The 13,863-nt window shown below is 43.1% G+C and overlaps 1 protein-coding gene across 1 annotated transcript in view; it reads right to left on the bottom strand.

Annotated features, from left to right (window-relative positions):
- Positions 1 to 10,299, bottom strand: part of HEPHL1 (hephaestin like 1) — an 84,691-nt gene extending 74,392 nt beyond the window's left edge. The window contains exon 1 of the mRNA XM_004585173.4: positions 10,130 to 10,299. Coding sequence (XP_004585230.2) covers positions 10,130 to 10,299 — 170 coding nt within the window. The remainder of the gene's footprint in view (positions 1 to 10,129) is intronic.
- Positions 10,300 to 13,863: the final 3,564 nt, after the last annotated feature.

Here is a 13,863-nt window from a genome sequence, read left to right as displayed (position 1 = left end):
TTCTGGGCTCCCTAGCTGAACCAGGTTTAAGCGTGGGGCAGCCAGGCCTCAGCTCTAAAGGACACTGACAATGATATTGAAGGTGGAGAAAACCACAGTTCTCAGAGCACAGCTGTGGTATCGTATGTGGTTGGGAAGGTGCTGAACAGCTGCTTCAGATGGAGCTCAGACAGGGACCCGAGAATTTTGCGTAAGTAACAACAGGTATTCAGTAAAATCTCCTTCAAGGAGAATTGGTCCTATTCTCTGCAGGGTGGGTTCCTTCTTGCAGCCAAACGGAAGATGTGAGCTGCCACCTCCAGCTCACCCTCTCACCTCAGCCTCTCCTCAAGTTTTTTTTAAGCTATCAATTGGAGTTGCAGATTGTTTCCCAAACATCAGAATGCCAACTTGCCCCTGCATGTGTCAACCTTGTCCTGCACCTGCCATAGAGTCAGTAGAGGCAGTACCTGGGATAAGGAATGAAACCATAAGTTCAGGATGCTCATGGAGGAGCCAGGGACAGACCTGACTCAAGAAGGACTGGCACCTCCAGAGGCACAAGGCCAGGCCTCCCAGAGGCAACACAGCACTCTCCCTCCCTCTGTCCTGGAGTTCAACTCCCAATCCAGACAACAGAATCAAGACTGGCATCCTATTCAAAGAGGCAGAGGATGATTTTGTAGCAGACAGCAGGAAAGACTACATTGTTTTTGAACTTGGATGGGGTAAATATCTGATGGTGCATTTGTACTGTCATGTGTTGTCACAGACATACAGAATAAAGCATTGTTATGTGAGCTAGCATGACATGATCACAATGACCCCAAGCAAGAAAGGGGAGTGCAGAGCACCTATGAAATCTGATGCCAGGTGTGCTCTTTAAACAGTGGGTGTGGCCCATCTAGAAAGTAGGCTAGGGAAACCATGCAAATGCAGACCTGGGGCCACAGGACTGAGGCCACAGAAGTAAGGAAAGATGAGGAATTTGTTTTCCTGCATTCTCTTTTACCTATGGGAATGATTAACCTGTTTGCACATACTCACTTTCATAGTGAAAACAAGCTCACATACTATATAGGAGAGAAGACCAGGGTGCTTGGCCATGCAGTAGCAGGCAGAGAAATTCTCTGAGGAGCTGCCAACCTCCAGAAACCAAACTGCCATCACCGAGCCTGTTGTCAGAGTCAGCCCTCCTCCCTGCAAGGGCACTGGCTTCCTGGGCAGAGAGCCCAGTGCCTGCTCCCTGAGAGGGAACAGAATCCTTGTGTATCCTCTCTTGGGCTTGCCAAGTCCCCCTCTCTTGGGCATTGGGTTGAGGTCTCAGGCCTGGCTGTCATATGCTGGGCCCTCTGCCTTTGTGCAAGATAGAAGCTTATTTACCTACATAAATGAATGGGATTTTAAAAATCTGAGTACCTGACACTATGGTTTATTATACAGGTTGCTACATTTCTCAGCCTCATAGTAGCTTGGGATAGTCACAAGGCATAGCTTGAGCCAGTGAGATGCTAGCAAAAGTCACTTGCTGATACTCCTTTGGATATAGCTGGCAGAGATACTTTTGCTCCTTTGCTCGATCTTTTACTCATGCCTAAAGTGAAGATGTGCTGATTGAATTCCAGCAACTATTTTGAGATAATGAAGAGGATCACACCCTAGGGAGGGTCAAGCAGAAAGCTGAAAGGAACGCAGAACCCTAGTGACTGTCAACCTCTGCATCTCCTTAATGTAAGAAAATACCAAAAATGATAATAAACAAATAAACATCTAGTATTTTTAAGCAACTGTTGTCTAGGCACTGTTACTTAGCAGCTTAATAAAACTGCCAATGGAACAGGCTATTCCGAAGCATAAGATGAATGAAGAAGCTGAGGAAGCACTGAGTCACTCATAAGCTGGCTAATGAACCCCAGAGCAGGAGTCGTCGCATAGCTTCACAGGTGGCTCCAAGCCACCCAGTGAGATGGCAGCTGAGCAAAGGTTGGATTCAGACTCCTCCAAGTGCTCTAGTTCAGCCTCGTGGACAGGAAACTCAAGGAGGTTATTCCTAGAGTATTGCAATTCTAGAGGTTCTGGAAGGATGGACACTTGACCTTCCATGCCTCTCCACCCCTCCACCCATTTCTACAGCATACGTGAGTATACACACCTGAAAATACACTTTCTCACAAACATTGCTGCTTTAAAAAAATTTTTTTTTGAAAGGCAGAGTTACAGAGAGACAGAGACAGAGACAAAGATCTTCAATCTGCTGGTTCACTTCTCAAATGGCCACAACTCTAAAAGCTGAGCCAATCCAAAGTCAGGAGCTAGGAGTTTCTTTGTAGGGTTCCAAGAACTTGGGTTATCTTCTGCTGCTTTCCCAGGCCATAAGCCGGGAGCTAGATGTGAAGTGGAGCAGTCAGGACCTGAACCAGCACCCATATGGGATGCTGCCACCACAAGAAACTTAGCCTACTACCCCATGGTGCCAGTCCCACACAGCTGCTTTTAATCTGCTAAACCATCCTGGCCCCATATCTACTCAAGACCTTTCTCCATCACATCTAGGAGACCAGGAGTTGTCTGGCAAAGCCACCCAAACATGAGGTGAAATGGAGCCTCACAGCGAAATATCTACTGACTGTCTACAGAATGTGTTCCTTGGGCTGCTATTTCAGCATTAGTTATCCATGGACTTGCTCTGCACATTCCTGGCCGTATATCAGTCTTACAATTTAAACGGTCTATCGTTGCCTCAAAATGGGTTCCCAAATATCCACCCATGTTCCTATTGTATTTGTGTCATTGGAGACATCTGCAAGATTTTCAGTGTCTAGACCCCACTTCAGATTTACCAGTGGTAAGACCACAGTAAATATTATTTCCTTGATGTCACCAAATGTTCTGGCCAAATAATTCTTAGGGACTTGCATGGTCTGATTCTTCTTTCCTCCAGCAGAAGGGGAGAACAAAGGTCCTGCTTTTGCAGTGAGGTGGAATTATGAAGCTTTGGCAAACAATGCATGCAAGAGACGGTGTTGGCCTGGCACAATAGTGTAGTGGCTAAATCCTCGCCTTGCACGCATCAGGAAACCATATGGGCAACGGTTCTAACCACAGCGGCCCCACTTCCCATCCAGCTCCCTGCTTGTGGCCTGGGAAAGCAGTCAAGGACAGCCCAAAGCCTTGGGACCTTGCATCCACATGGGAGAAGAGTTCCTGGCTCCTGGCTGCAGATTGGCACAGCTCCAGCCGTTGCAACCGCTTGCGGAGTGAACCATCGGACGGAAGATCTTCCTCTCTATCAGCCTTTCCAATAAAAATAAATAAATCCTTTTTAAAAAGAGAGATGGTGTCACTTCTGGAACTGCAGGGGAAGCCTTGTGTAGAGACAGCAAAGATCTCAAGATCTCAAAGCAGCCCAGATTTCTGCGATGCCTGGATCAGATGCTGGTCTAGAATCATATGGCCCTGAAGGAACTGAGTGTGTGAAAAATAATCCTTTGCAACATTAAGACTCCAAGAGTGGGTACGATTGTTATAATGACACATTCTGACCAGTATAAATAGTGATGTGCTTCCACATTTGGAAATCACATTCCTATAGCGCTTACCATGACACACAACCTGACTTTAAGACATCATCTTGCCAAGTCCAGGAGGTGCTGTGAAGAGAAACAGCTTCTAAATAAGATGAAAGTAATCATTGCCAGACCAAAACTACTTCAGGAGAATCACCTATGCTGTGCAGAGTTGGGCTTCCTGGCTGGATCTGAAAAGTTCATTCTCCCAGATATTTCAGTGTTGTAATTGTTTCCAATCACTTACCATGGAGATATGTGTTGAGCATTTACATAAACCATCAAGTGGAACCACATCATATTCAGTCCCTGAATTCAAAAATCTGTCTTATCTGTCTTGGGAAGTTGCCACATGTGAATGGGAAAATCCCTGCAAAGTTTCATATGGAAAATATCAGCTGTGCTGTATAGAACCTGAATGTCAGAGACAGAAATATGGATATGCAGTGGAGATGAGCTGCTGCATGGTACCAACAAAGGATAGGACTGCAGCAAATGTGTAAAGTCATCACAGTCCTAATGAGACCAGTAGTGCTGGCCAGGCTCATTAAGGGGCATTATCCATCCTGGAGAAAACAGCCAAACTCTAATAATGCCACTTGGCAAAAAGGAGGAGGGTAGAGGTGCAGATCACAGATCACTGTCTGGCACAGCCATTCTCACCCTATTAGATTAATAATTTTCCAAGCTATTCAGAAGATGTGCGCCGAGGTATATTCATTCACCTCCAGTTCTCTGGTACCACCCAAGTTTTGGGTCCTTTCATCTTATGCTTTACCTCCACAGGAGTTCCCTGCAACATGCACAGGTTGTGTTAAAACAAACCCCTGTGATCACAGAGAAGGAGCACAAGCTCAGATTCCACTTTCATACTTGCTGATGATGAGATCCTGGGAAAGTGACTTCACTTCCCTGAACTCCAGCTTTCTTGGTTGTAAACCCATGTCTCTAGTGTGCTGTGGTGTGTGGGGTCATACACAGCAGCTGGAAGAGTTGTGCACAACTAATGGTAATTGTGATGATTTCTGGTCAAGCTCCATTAAGAAAATGTGACCATGTGAGACCTCTTTCTCATAGAGCTTCTGCTCTCCACAATCCTTTGTGATGGGAGAACTATCACAGGGGACAACATTTAGAAGGTATTTGTCAAGGTACAGGCACCATATCTGGACATTTGCAAGTTCCATACCTTTAAAGTATCACCTAAGGGCAGGCTGACATAGCTTCCGAAGCCAGCCCCTCAGTCCTGAGCCTCATAACCGCATTTGGAAAGTAGAGTTTTGCAGACATGATTAAGTAAAAGATCTTGAGATCAGTAGATGCTCTTGGAATATCCAGGTGGGTCCTAATTGTCCTCAGAAGTGTCAGAGGCAGAGGCAGAGACAGGCTAAGCACCCAAAGAGGAGTAGGTAATACAAAAATGCAAGCAGAAACTGGAGTAAAATTGCCACAGGCCAAGAATGGTTGGCTGCCAAGAGACGCCGGCACAGGCAAAGACTAAACTTCCTTGGAGTCTTGGAGTGAGCGTGGCTGATTATACTTTTATAGACCTCTGGACTCCACAACAGAGTGAGAAGATGTTGTTACTGCTTTAAGTCCCCTACTTTGTAACTTGTTATACCTGCCAGCGAGGATTAATACACCCCCAGAAGCAAGTACTAGCATTATCGTATCTTATCAGTGAGAAGACCAAAGCAACAAAAGATTCAATTACTTGCCTTCTAAGTAGAGCAAGAATTATGAACTTGTCTGCTCAAGTTCCCCAGGTCATTTGCAATCTGGGGCTGGCTTGGAGTCTGTATTAGACCACTGCTGACCATGAACATGTTTAGGAAGGAAAACCACATACTAAGGATGGCACATCAGGAAGCTAGAAAGCACCTGATGCCCTGTCATATCACCTGCTACCCTAGCCTTGCACAGCTCATCTTTGTAGGTCTTTTACAAGCAGATACAAAATCCCAGTTTAGTTAAGACGTGATATTTCACTCTATTGGAAGCGGAAGCAGCCACTTACTGATCAGGACATTACAGCAGCTATAAGAGAGGAAGAAAGCATCTGGGCCAAAACATGGTTTTCGATAGTGATAAGATAGAACTTGACATTTAAATATCACCATTCATCTGAGACAAAGCAACAATGAGATGATATCCTTCCCTCTAGTCCAAAGATCATAAAAGTCTCTGTCTTCCAGGCACCTACTTCCCCACATTGGACTTTCCTTCAGATATTCACAGTGGTGTCTCCCTCCCACCAGTCCTAAGGATTGCTATTATGGAATACCCAAACTCAACACCCGGCTGTCACCAGAGCTACCTCAGTGATGAGCTTGACTAAAGTTCTCTAACAGACCCTACAAATGCAGGGCTGAGCAGTGATTGCCCTAGTTCATGTTGAAGGACAGTGCTGCCCATGAGTTAACATCCACAGAAAACTACATTTCATTGCATATACGTGTGTTACCTGCTGAGATCCTTGGCTTCAACTAAGATGACCCCACTCAGGTTCCATTAACCACCACGCTTTACTACCGAAGCATAGTCACACCTTAATTAAGCACTTTATGAGCCTGAGCAGGACTGGCATGAAGGGATCAAACTGCTGGCACCACCCCCATGTAAATCAAAAGAGCCTGGTGTACCCATTAAGCCCAGCCAGGAGGAGGAGGAAAAGAAGCATCTTTCCCTACAGGAAATATTTCTAAATAGGAAACATCTCCCAAGTCCTGCATATTAAAAAAAAAAAAAATATATATATATATATATGTAGTTTTAGTCCCAAGTATATTTATGAACTCTGTGGTGAAGGTGGGAAGTTAAATTGTACCATGTGGTTGTCTTGGAGTCTCAGTAAAATTATTTCACTTTTATTTCTACCTCCTGGTACATTAGACAATTGGCATTACCTAATTTTGGCTTCTACTGAACTGAAATATTGACACCTACCCTTGGCTTTTCCTAATGTTTGCCCATTTTCTTATTCAATTATAAAGTAACCAGAACAACTGGATTAACAATAGCGATTTGGTTGCCTTTGCACTCAGGCCTCCCTGGGATATTGTCAGGAAGAAATCTCATGGCAGGAAGAGGTATTATCCAAGAATGGCCCGCTTCTCTATTGTCATGCTTTTAATATCCGATCATCAGGAAGCAAAGCAGAAAGAAGAAAATTCTGTGCCCAAAGGGAAGATAAAATCCCATGCTGTGTGAACATTTAGGAAAGAAACAAATCAGGAAAAGCCAGGCTTGGAGCTGGCATTGTGGAACAGCACGTTAAACCACCACTTGCAACACCAGTGTTCTATGTTGGAGTGCTGCCCACTCCACCTCTAATCCAGCTTCCTATTAATGTGCCTGGAAAAGTAGAGAAGATGGCCCAAATATGGGTCCCTGTCATGTATGTAAGACACATGCATGGAGTTTCCAGCTTCTGACTTCAGCCTGGTGTAGATCTGGCTATTGTGGCCATCTGGGGAGTGAACCTGCAGATGAAAGATGCTTTTTCCTCTTCCCACCCCTCTGTTTCTCTCTCTCTCTTCCTTTGTCTCTGTTTTTCTCTTTGTCTTCCCCTCTTTGTTGCTTTCCCTTTCAAATAAGTCTTTTGGAAAACATTGTTTAAAGGTTAAGCCAGGCTTGTGGGAAATTTTTCATGTGTCAAGTGAGGAGTTAAAGACAGTTTTTATGTAGCAAAAAAGAAGTGGATAATTAAATAAAAAATCAGAGTACTTTAAAAACTGTCACATCTCCCTACTATTAGTATCAGGCCTTCTCTCTCTCTCTCTTGAATTCTTAAGCAAGTCATCTTCGCAAATTATCTCTCTTTTTTTCATTTCTCATTGCAAAAAATCTTTCAAGAATTGGCAAAAGAGTAGGTTGGATTTTGCTGAGTTTCAAAAAGTATGTCAGATGCTTTGAAATTACACCATTCAGGTGACTTTAGGGATTATATTTGAACCTCTTGGCACACATACAGCGTGTTCAGAGATGTTCGGAGTGGCAGTGATGTTCAGAGAGGTAATGTGAACTGCCTAAATAAAGATCACATAATAAGTTCGGGCAGACCTAGTACCCAAAATCAGGTCTCCAAATTCCTATTTCAGAATCTTTCCCCTCCTAGTGGAATACTGGGCACCTGGCTCTCTGCATCCTCCTTTCTATGTGCAGTCTTTGTTGTAGTCTGAATAACTGACACAGCAGACTGTGTCTGACGCACCGTCTCCTTGTCCTGAGGAACACCCCATCCAAGACAGCTACTTCCTGCTGTAGAGAAAGCGACCCAATGCAGAGAATGCATGCTGAACTCCATACACACGCCTCAAGCACAGCTCCCAAACAAGGCCATCAGCTGGCTACAACCAACATCTTAGGGTCTTGTCCTGAGCTCAGTCATGGCCATCAGCATCTTCCTTACTGTGGTTACTAATAGCAGGCCAGTCTGTGCTGCATCTAAACCCAGACTCTCCTTTCAAGAACTGACAGTCAGGCCTACACGAACACTGGCCCTTTGCGCATCAGAAGGAAACATCTAGGACCCTTGGAATTCCCAGTGTGACATCTTAGCCTGCCAAATACTGCCCAGGGATGCATTTTTGGACCTCCTCCTTCTAATCTGATGTCAAACAGGTTTTGTCATTCCTAACTGCTTTTACACACAGTCATTTTTTTTACATTTCATTATGCTTTCTGCAATGTGTCATAGTCTATGAAAAATGATCTACATAAAACCATTACAAGTATTTTGGGTTTCAATGAACCCAGAAAACCAGTTTGGTGACTGGCCACCAGTTATCATTTTCAATACTCCTCTGAGAAGAATGACCAGTGAGATTAAATATTCCCTGCTTAAGAACTGGAATTTTCAAAAATATTTTACTTGCTGGGGTTCCTGGTTTTCATCAAAGTTAGATCTAATTCAGTGAGAGAGGTCTGCCTTTGGCAAAAGCCAGGTTAGATGGTTAAAAAAAAAAGGGGGGGAAGAAGAAGAAAGGAAAAGAAAGGAAAAGAAACTCAGACACTGTAATGTTAGCTAAATGACCTTAGTGCTTCTGCTTACTCTGTAAACTCCAGCAAGCATTTAACCTTGGAGCCTCAGTTCCTGGTCTGTAAAATGGGAGTAGCAGCATCTGCAAGCAGCAAAGAACAAATGGCCACCGGCAGCAGCATCAACCCGAGTATTTCAGGTGAAAGATAAAACTTTGGTGCTTTTTACTCAATCAGAGAGAAAAGCAGTCCACTATCAAAATAGCTTAAAGACTATAGATTGTGAACATTATTATACCCAACAGCTGCTTATGATGACTATCTAGTGCATGTGCTCAGAGACAGCAGTGTTCTATTTTTAGAGAAGGTTCCCAGTAGTCAGACAACACTTTAACTCAAATACCCACTTGTTATTATAAAGACTACCAACACCTATGGTGAGCAGGTATAGGATGGGAAGGAGTTAAGAGCTTTCTTTGGAAATAGCCCTAAAGACATGAACTTTCCTGGTAGACAGCTTAAGGAAGACTTTCCTGGCAGCCTCATCTTTATTTGGCAAACAAAACATAATGATGCCACTTTTGTTTTGCTAGTCAGCTGGATCTAGAGTCTTTCGTACAAGCAGTAGCACATGGCTCTTAAGGACTGGTTGACAGAGTTCCAAAGCATTCCTAAACTTTAGCAACTAACTTCAGACCTAGGAAATGGACCACGGATGCTGAATGCCTATCAGAAAGAAACCGGGTAGGCAAATATCCAACTGTATGCAAATATCTCAAAGTGGCTATGAAAGCATCTTGGAAAATGTTCTGGGAATCAAAAGTAGGAAATATATATGATGGCTTCTGGAGCCAGATATGACTTCAGAGAGAAATTCAGGGGACAAGTAACATAGTTCAGACACTGGGCTGCAGAGTGGAGGGAGTGGACAAGGGTGATTTTCTGTGAATGTTAAAGATCTGGAGCATCTCACTCCCCTATGCCACAGACTCTGAGATGGACTGTATTACCTCAGAATGAATGGACTGAGGCAGAAACAAACCTCTCACTCATGAAAGAGCCATTTCTGAGTGGACTCAGAGAAGCTCTTAAAAATCCAATGAAATTGAGCATTACTTCCCCTCTTTTAAACATTACAAAAGCGAACCAAAACATAACACATCTGTCTCTAATTACAAGGTCTCATTCCAAAAGTAAATACTAAGAAAACATGATGGTTTAACACTGCAGATTTCTTGAAAATGCTCAAATTTTTAAGCAAAATGTATTATCTTTTTTAAAAGACTGAGTCCAGAATCCCCTTGAAGCTACAAAGGTACCTTATGAAAACAGCCCTTTCATAAAAGAAACCTTTCCTCAAAACACTTGATTGTGTATGTGTCCCTTCACACACACAGCTGAAAATCAATAACTCAATGAATAATGGGGCTAAGAAATTCCAGATTACAGATTCCACAGTAGACATCTTCAAGCAGAAGCAAAACGCTTGTGTTGATCTAGGTAAACTTAGCCCCCATGAGAACATCCAAGCAATATAACCCTCCCCATGCAAAGTCAAAAAGAAGTCAAACCTGGGAGTCTGTGAGGACCCCAAGTTCACTCACTTGTCTTCTGAGAAACTTTTGCCAGTAATAACATCCTTTCCTTGGGGTACATAGTTCCAGTACTCTTCCACAATTCCAATGTAGTATGTTCTGGTAACTGCACCAACCAGCCCAGACAGACCCAGGAATGTGAGAAGAAGGATGCAGCCAGCTGGCTCCCTCCGAGGCATTTGTGGATGTAACTCAGCAAAGCAACCTGTGCAGGAGACACCCTGTGGGCCCCTCCCACTTCCTAAAGGCTGGTCATAAATAAGGAATGGACTGGGCCCAGCTCCTCCTCCCGAGGTAGTTTGGGGTTGGGACAGAGACGACAACTTGGGTAAGCTCAGTAACTTCTATGGAAGAGTTACTATGACAACACACTCATGCCAGCCATCTGAGACATGTGTAATCAGCTCATTCATTTACTGCCCAAGCCGATCAGGCCTGTTTCTCTGAGTTTTGGTACTATGCTCTGACATTAGTCACTCATCTTGGCTGGCAATAGCAATATGACAACTTGGGCTGATGGATTTCTCGTGCCCCTTATTATCTTTTTTTTCTTTCTCAAAACCTATTACAGGAACATATTAAAATCTGAAAGGAGGCTGGCCTGTATGGGGGAACATCAGGAAGTGTTCCATGCACCGAGGAAGGCTCACCTCAGGCTCATCTCAGTTCAGAGGCAGGGGCAGTGATGTAATCACCCTCCAAATCATTTTTACGAGGTTCATGAAACAATCAGCTCCCATCATAAAGTTCACAGCAACATTATAAAGCTCCACTTCTACTCTTTTTGCTCATGCATCATCTCTACTAAATCCTCTCAAAGCCCACCAGGAAAACCGAGCAACTTGATTGGCAGGTAGAGCCAAAAGTTGAGGTCCCGTCCCCCACACCATGCCCTGCCCTTGCCCAGGAGTGGAAACGATGAAGGAAATACCCTTCAGGCTCAGGAAGCCAAAAACCTAGCAGCGGGTCTTTGGGTCAGAAAGGAAAAGGGAGTGTCCTTCTCCTGTGCATTCTAGTCTGTGACCTAGAATCTCCGTGTTGAAAGAGACCTTGTTCAACCTTGAGCAGGGCCAACCCAGTCCCCACGCAGAGCTGCTGTTGTGGCAGCAGCCACAGCATGAGGAGCGCAGCCTCCTGAACCCTGAGGCAGGACAGACCTGGGTTAGAGCCTGAATCGTATCACTTACCATCGAGGAATCTCTTACCTGTTTCTGAGTTTCAGTCTGTAAAGCAGACCCAAAGGGATTCTGAAGAAGACTGAAAAGGATGTCAGCTCCAAGGTGCTTGCCACAGCCCCTGGCACCGAGTAAGTACCCAACAATGCATACTGTCCTTCAGCCCCATCCACATCCTTGGAGAGAGACTATGTACTGTATTTTGACTGACTTGCAGGTCCACCAACACTCTTCCACTTTCTTTCAGTACCTTTTCTCAAAGTCTACCACGCCTCCCATCATTCTCCAAGAAGAATTCTTTTGCTATGAATTGTAGATGCTCTATAGATACCTCACAGCCTGGGTTTTGATTTTTAAAAGTAACAAAGCACATATTGAGCTCTCTGTTTTATAGACATTCTAGCTTTGTTTACTCATTTGTCCTTCCTTGTGTCAAAAGAACTCAGAGTAGTCTTTAGCATTGCTCCAAAAGAAGGGAGTCAGGAGTTTTTGGAATCTGAAAATGCTCCAGATGAAATCACTCTGATGGTACCCACAGAAAAGTAGATTATTTGAAACTTATCAAAAGCTTCATTGTTCTTTTAGGCAGGAGAAACAAGAAACATAAATGATGCATATCAAATAGAGAAAATGGCTAACTTTCTTGTCCTGTATATAGGATGTATATCATGTAAATACTGGAGAGGCATCATCTAACTCTGGTTCAAAACTAGACCTATAATAAGAGTGGTCCACATGAAAAGCAGCACCAACAACACTTGTTGGCGAGGTTGTGGGGAAAAGGGAACCCTACTCCACTGCTGGTGGGGCTGCAGGTTGGTACAGCCTCTATGGAAATCAATATGGAGAACATTCAAACAACTCAAAATCGATATACCGTATGATCCAGCAATAGCACTCCTAGGAATATATCCAGAACACTTGTTTTATGAAAAACCAACATGCATCCCTATGTTCATAGCAGCACAATCAGTAACTGCCAAAACATGGAAGCAACCAAAATGCCCATCAGTAGAGGATTGGATAAGAAAGCTATGGTTCATCTACTCCATGGAATACTACTCAGCTATTAAAAAAACAAAATGCAGTTCTTTGTGGCCAAATGGGCCAAACTGGAAACTATAATGCTAAGGCAAATGAGCCAATCCCAAAAGGTTAGATACCACATATTTGCCTTAATTTAAGATGATACGATGTTATGTAAAACATGTTATTTTATGAATATTATGTTATATATTATGCATAAACTAAATTGAAATGTCAATGAGGTGGTCACAGAGTGCGGTTGAGAACCAGCATTTATTTTTAACATATTGGTTACTCATTGCTATGTCAATTAATTCCATAACGATGTAAATTTTTGCTGATGGTATATTGGAAGGGTCTCCCTAAGAAGCCGTTGAACCAGGCTGGACAGTAAGATGCTGGACTCTATGTTTGGTATATGCTTGCAGTGAGGGAATCTCAATTGAACTTAACCTGTGGTCATGTAACAGAGTGGAGCAATTCACCATGGGGGGAGGGTGCGGGGAGGGGTGGAGTAAATCCCAGTACCTATGAAACTAATACAATGTAATTAATGAATAATAAAATAAAATAAAAACTAGACCTATAAGATGATAGAAAAGGTTAAAAAAATAAACTATTGGTAATAGAGAACTTGGATACTAAGCAGTGCTAATATCTGGTTATATAAAGATCAGGATTTATGAAGGACTATACTATTGTAGCAACGTGGGGAAAACCTGTCAGGGGTGGAATTTTGGAGGGTAATCCAAAATAAAATAAAATTTTTTTAAAAAAGATCAGGAAGAGTTTTCTAAAGCAGTGGAAGATGGTCCCTGGAAAGTTCTTCGAAATTTCTCCCTACGTAATACATCTCAAAGACTATCTGAACTGATGGTAAAAACAGAAGAAGCTAATAGAAGAAAGTGAATTGCGCCTATGACACTTTTTTGAAAACCTACAAATATGAGACTGACAATATCTGTGATTTGATCAGGAAAATTATGAGCAACAATGTCAGCAAATACTTTCAGCTCCACAGTATGCTTTTCAGATATGTCAAGCAAACTCATCATTTATCAAACACCTTTGCACCCTCATTTCCTTAACTTACAGTTACTTTGATATTAGTTGTTACAACAAAACAAGGTCAGATCATATATATTTTCTAATGTAGAACAAGATAATCAAATGAAAGCTTCAGCAGAATACAACATAGGTAAATAGTACTTTGGGAGCCAGCATGACACCATAACTGACACCCCATGCATGCCCTGGTTTCAGCCCTGACTGCTCCCCTTCTAATCCAGCTCCCTGCCTATGGCCTAGAAAAGCAGAGGCGAATTGCTCATGTCCTTGGACCCCCACACTCATGTAGGAGACCTGCAAGAAGTTCCTGGCTTCTGATTAGCGCAACTCTGACCATTGTAGCTATTTGAGTGAATGAACCAATGGATGGACGATCTCTGTCTCCTTCTCTCTATAAACCTGCTTTCAAATAAAAACAAATAAATAAATCTTTTAAAATAGTGTTTTAGCTAACTGTAGCTGAAGTGTGATTTT

This window comes from Ochotona princeps, chromosome 4, assembly GCF_030435755.1.
Source record: "Ochotona princeps isolate mOchPri1 chromosome 4, mOchPri1.hap1, whole genome shotgun sequence".
In the NCBI taxonomy this organism is placed as follows: domain Eukaryota; kingdom Metazoa; phylum Chordata; class Mammalia; order Lagomorpha; family Ochotonidae; genus Ochotona; species Ochotona princeps.
Note: the sequence above shows the minus strand (reverse complement) of the source record. Positions and strands in the feature narration are given on the sequence as shown.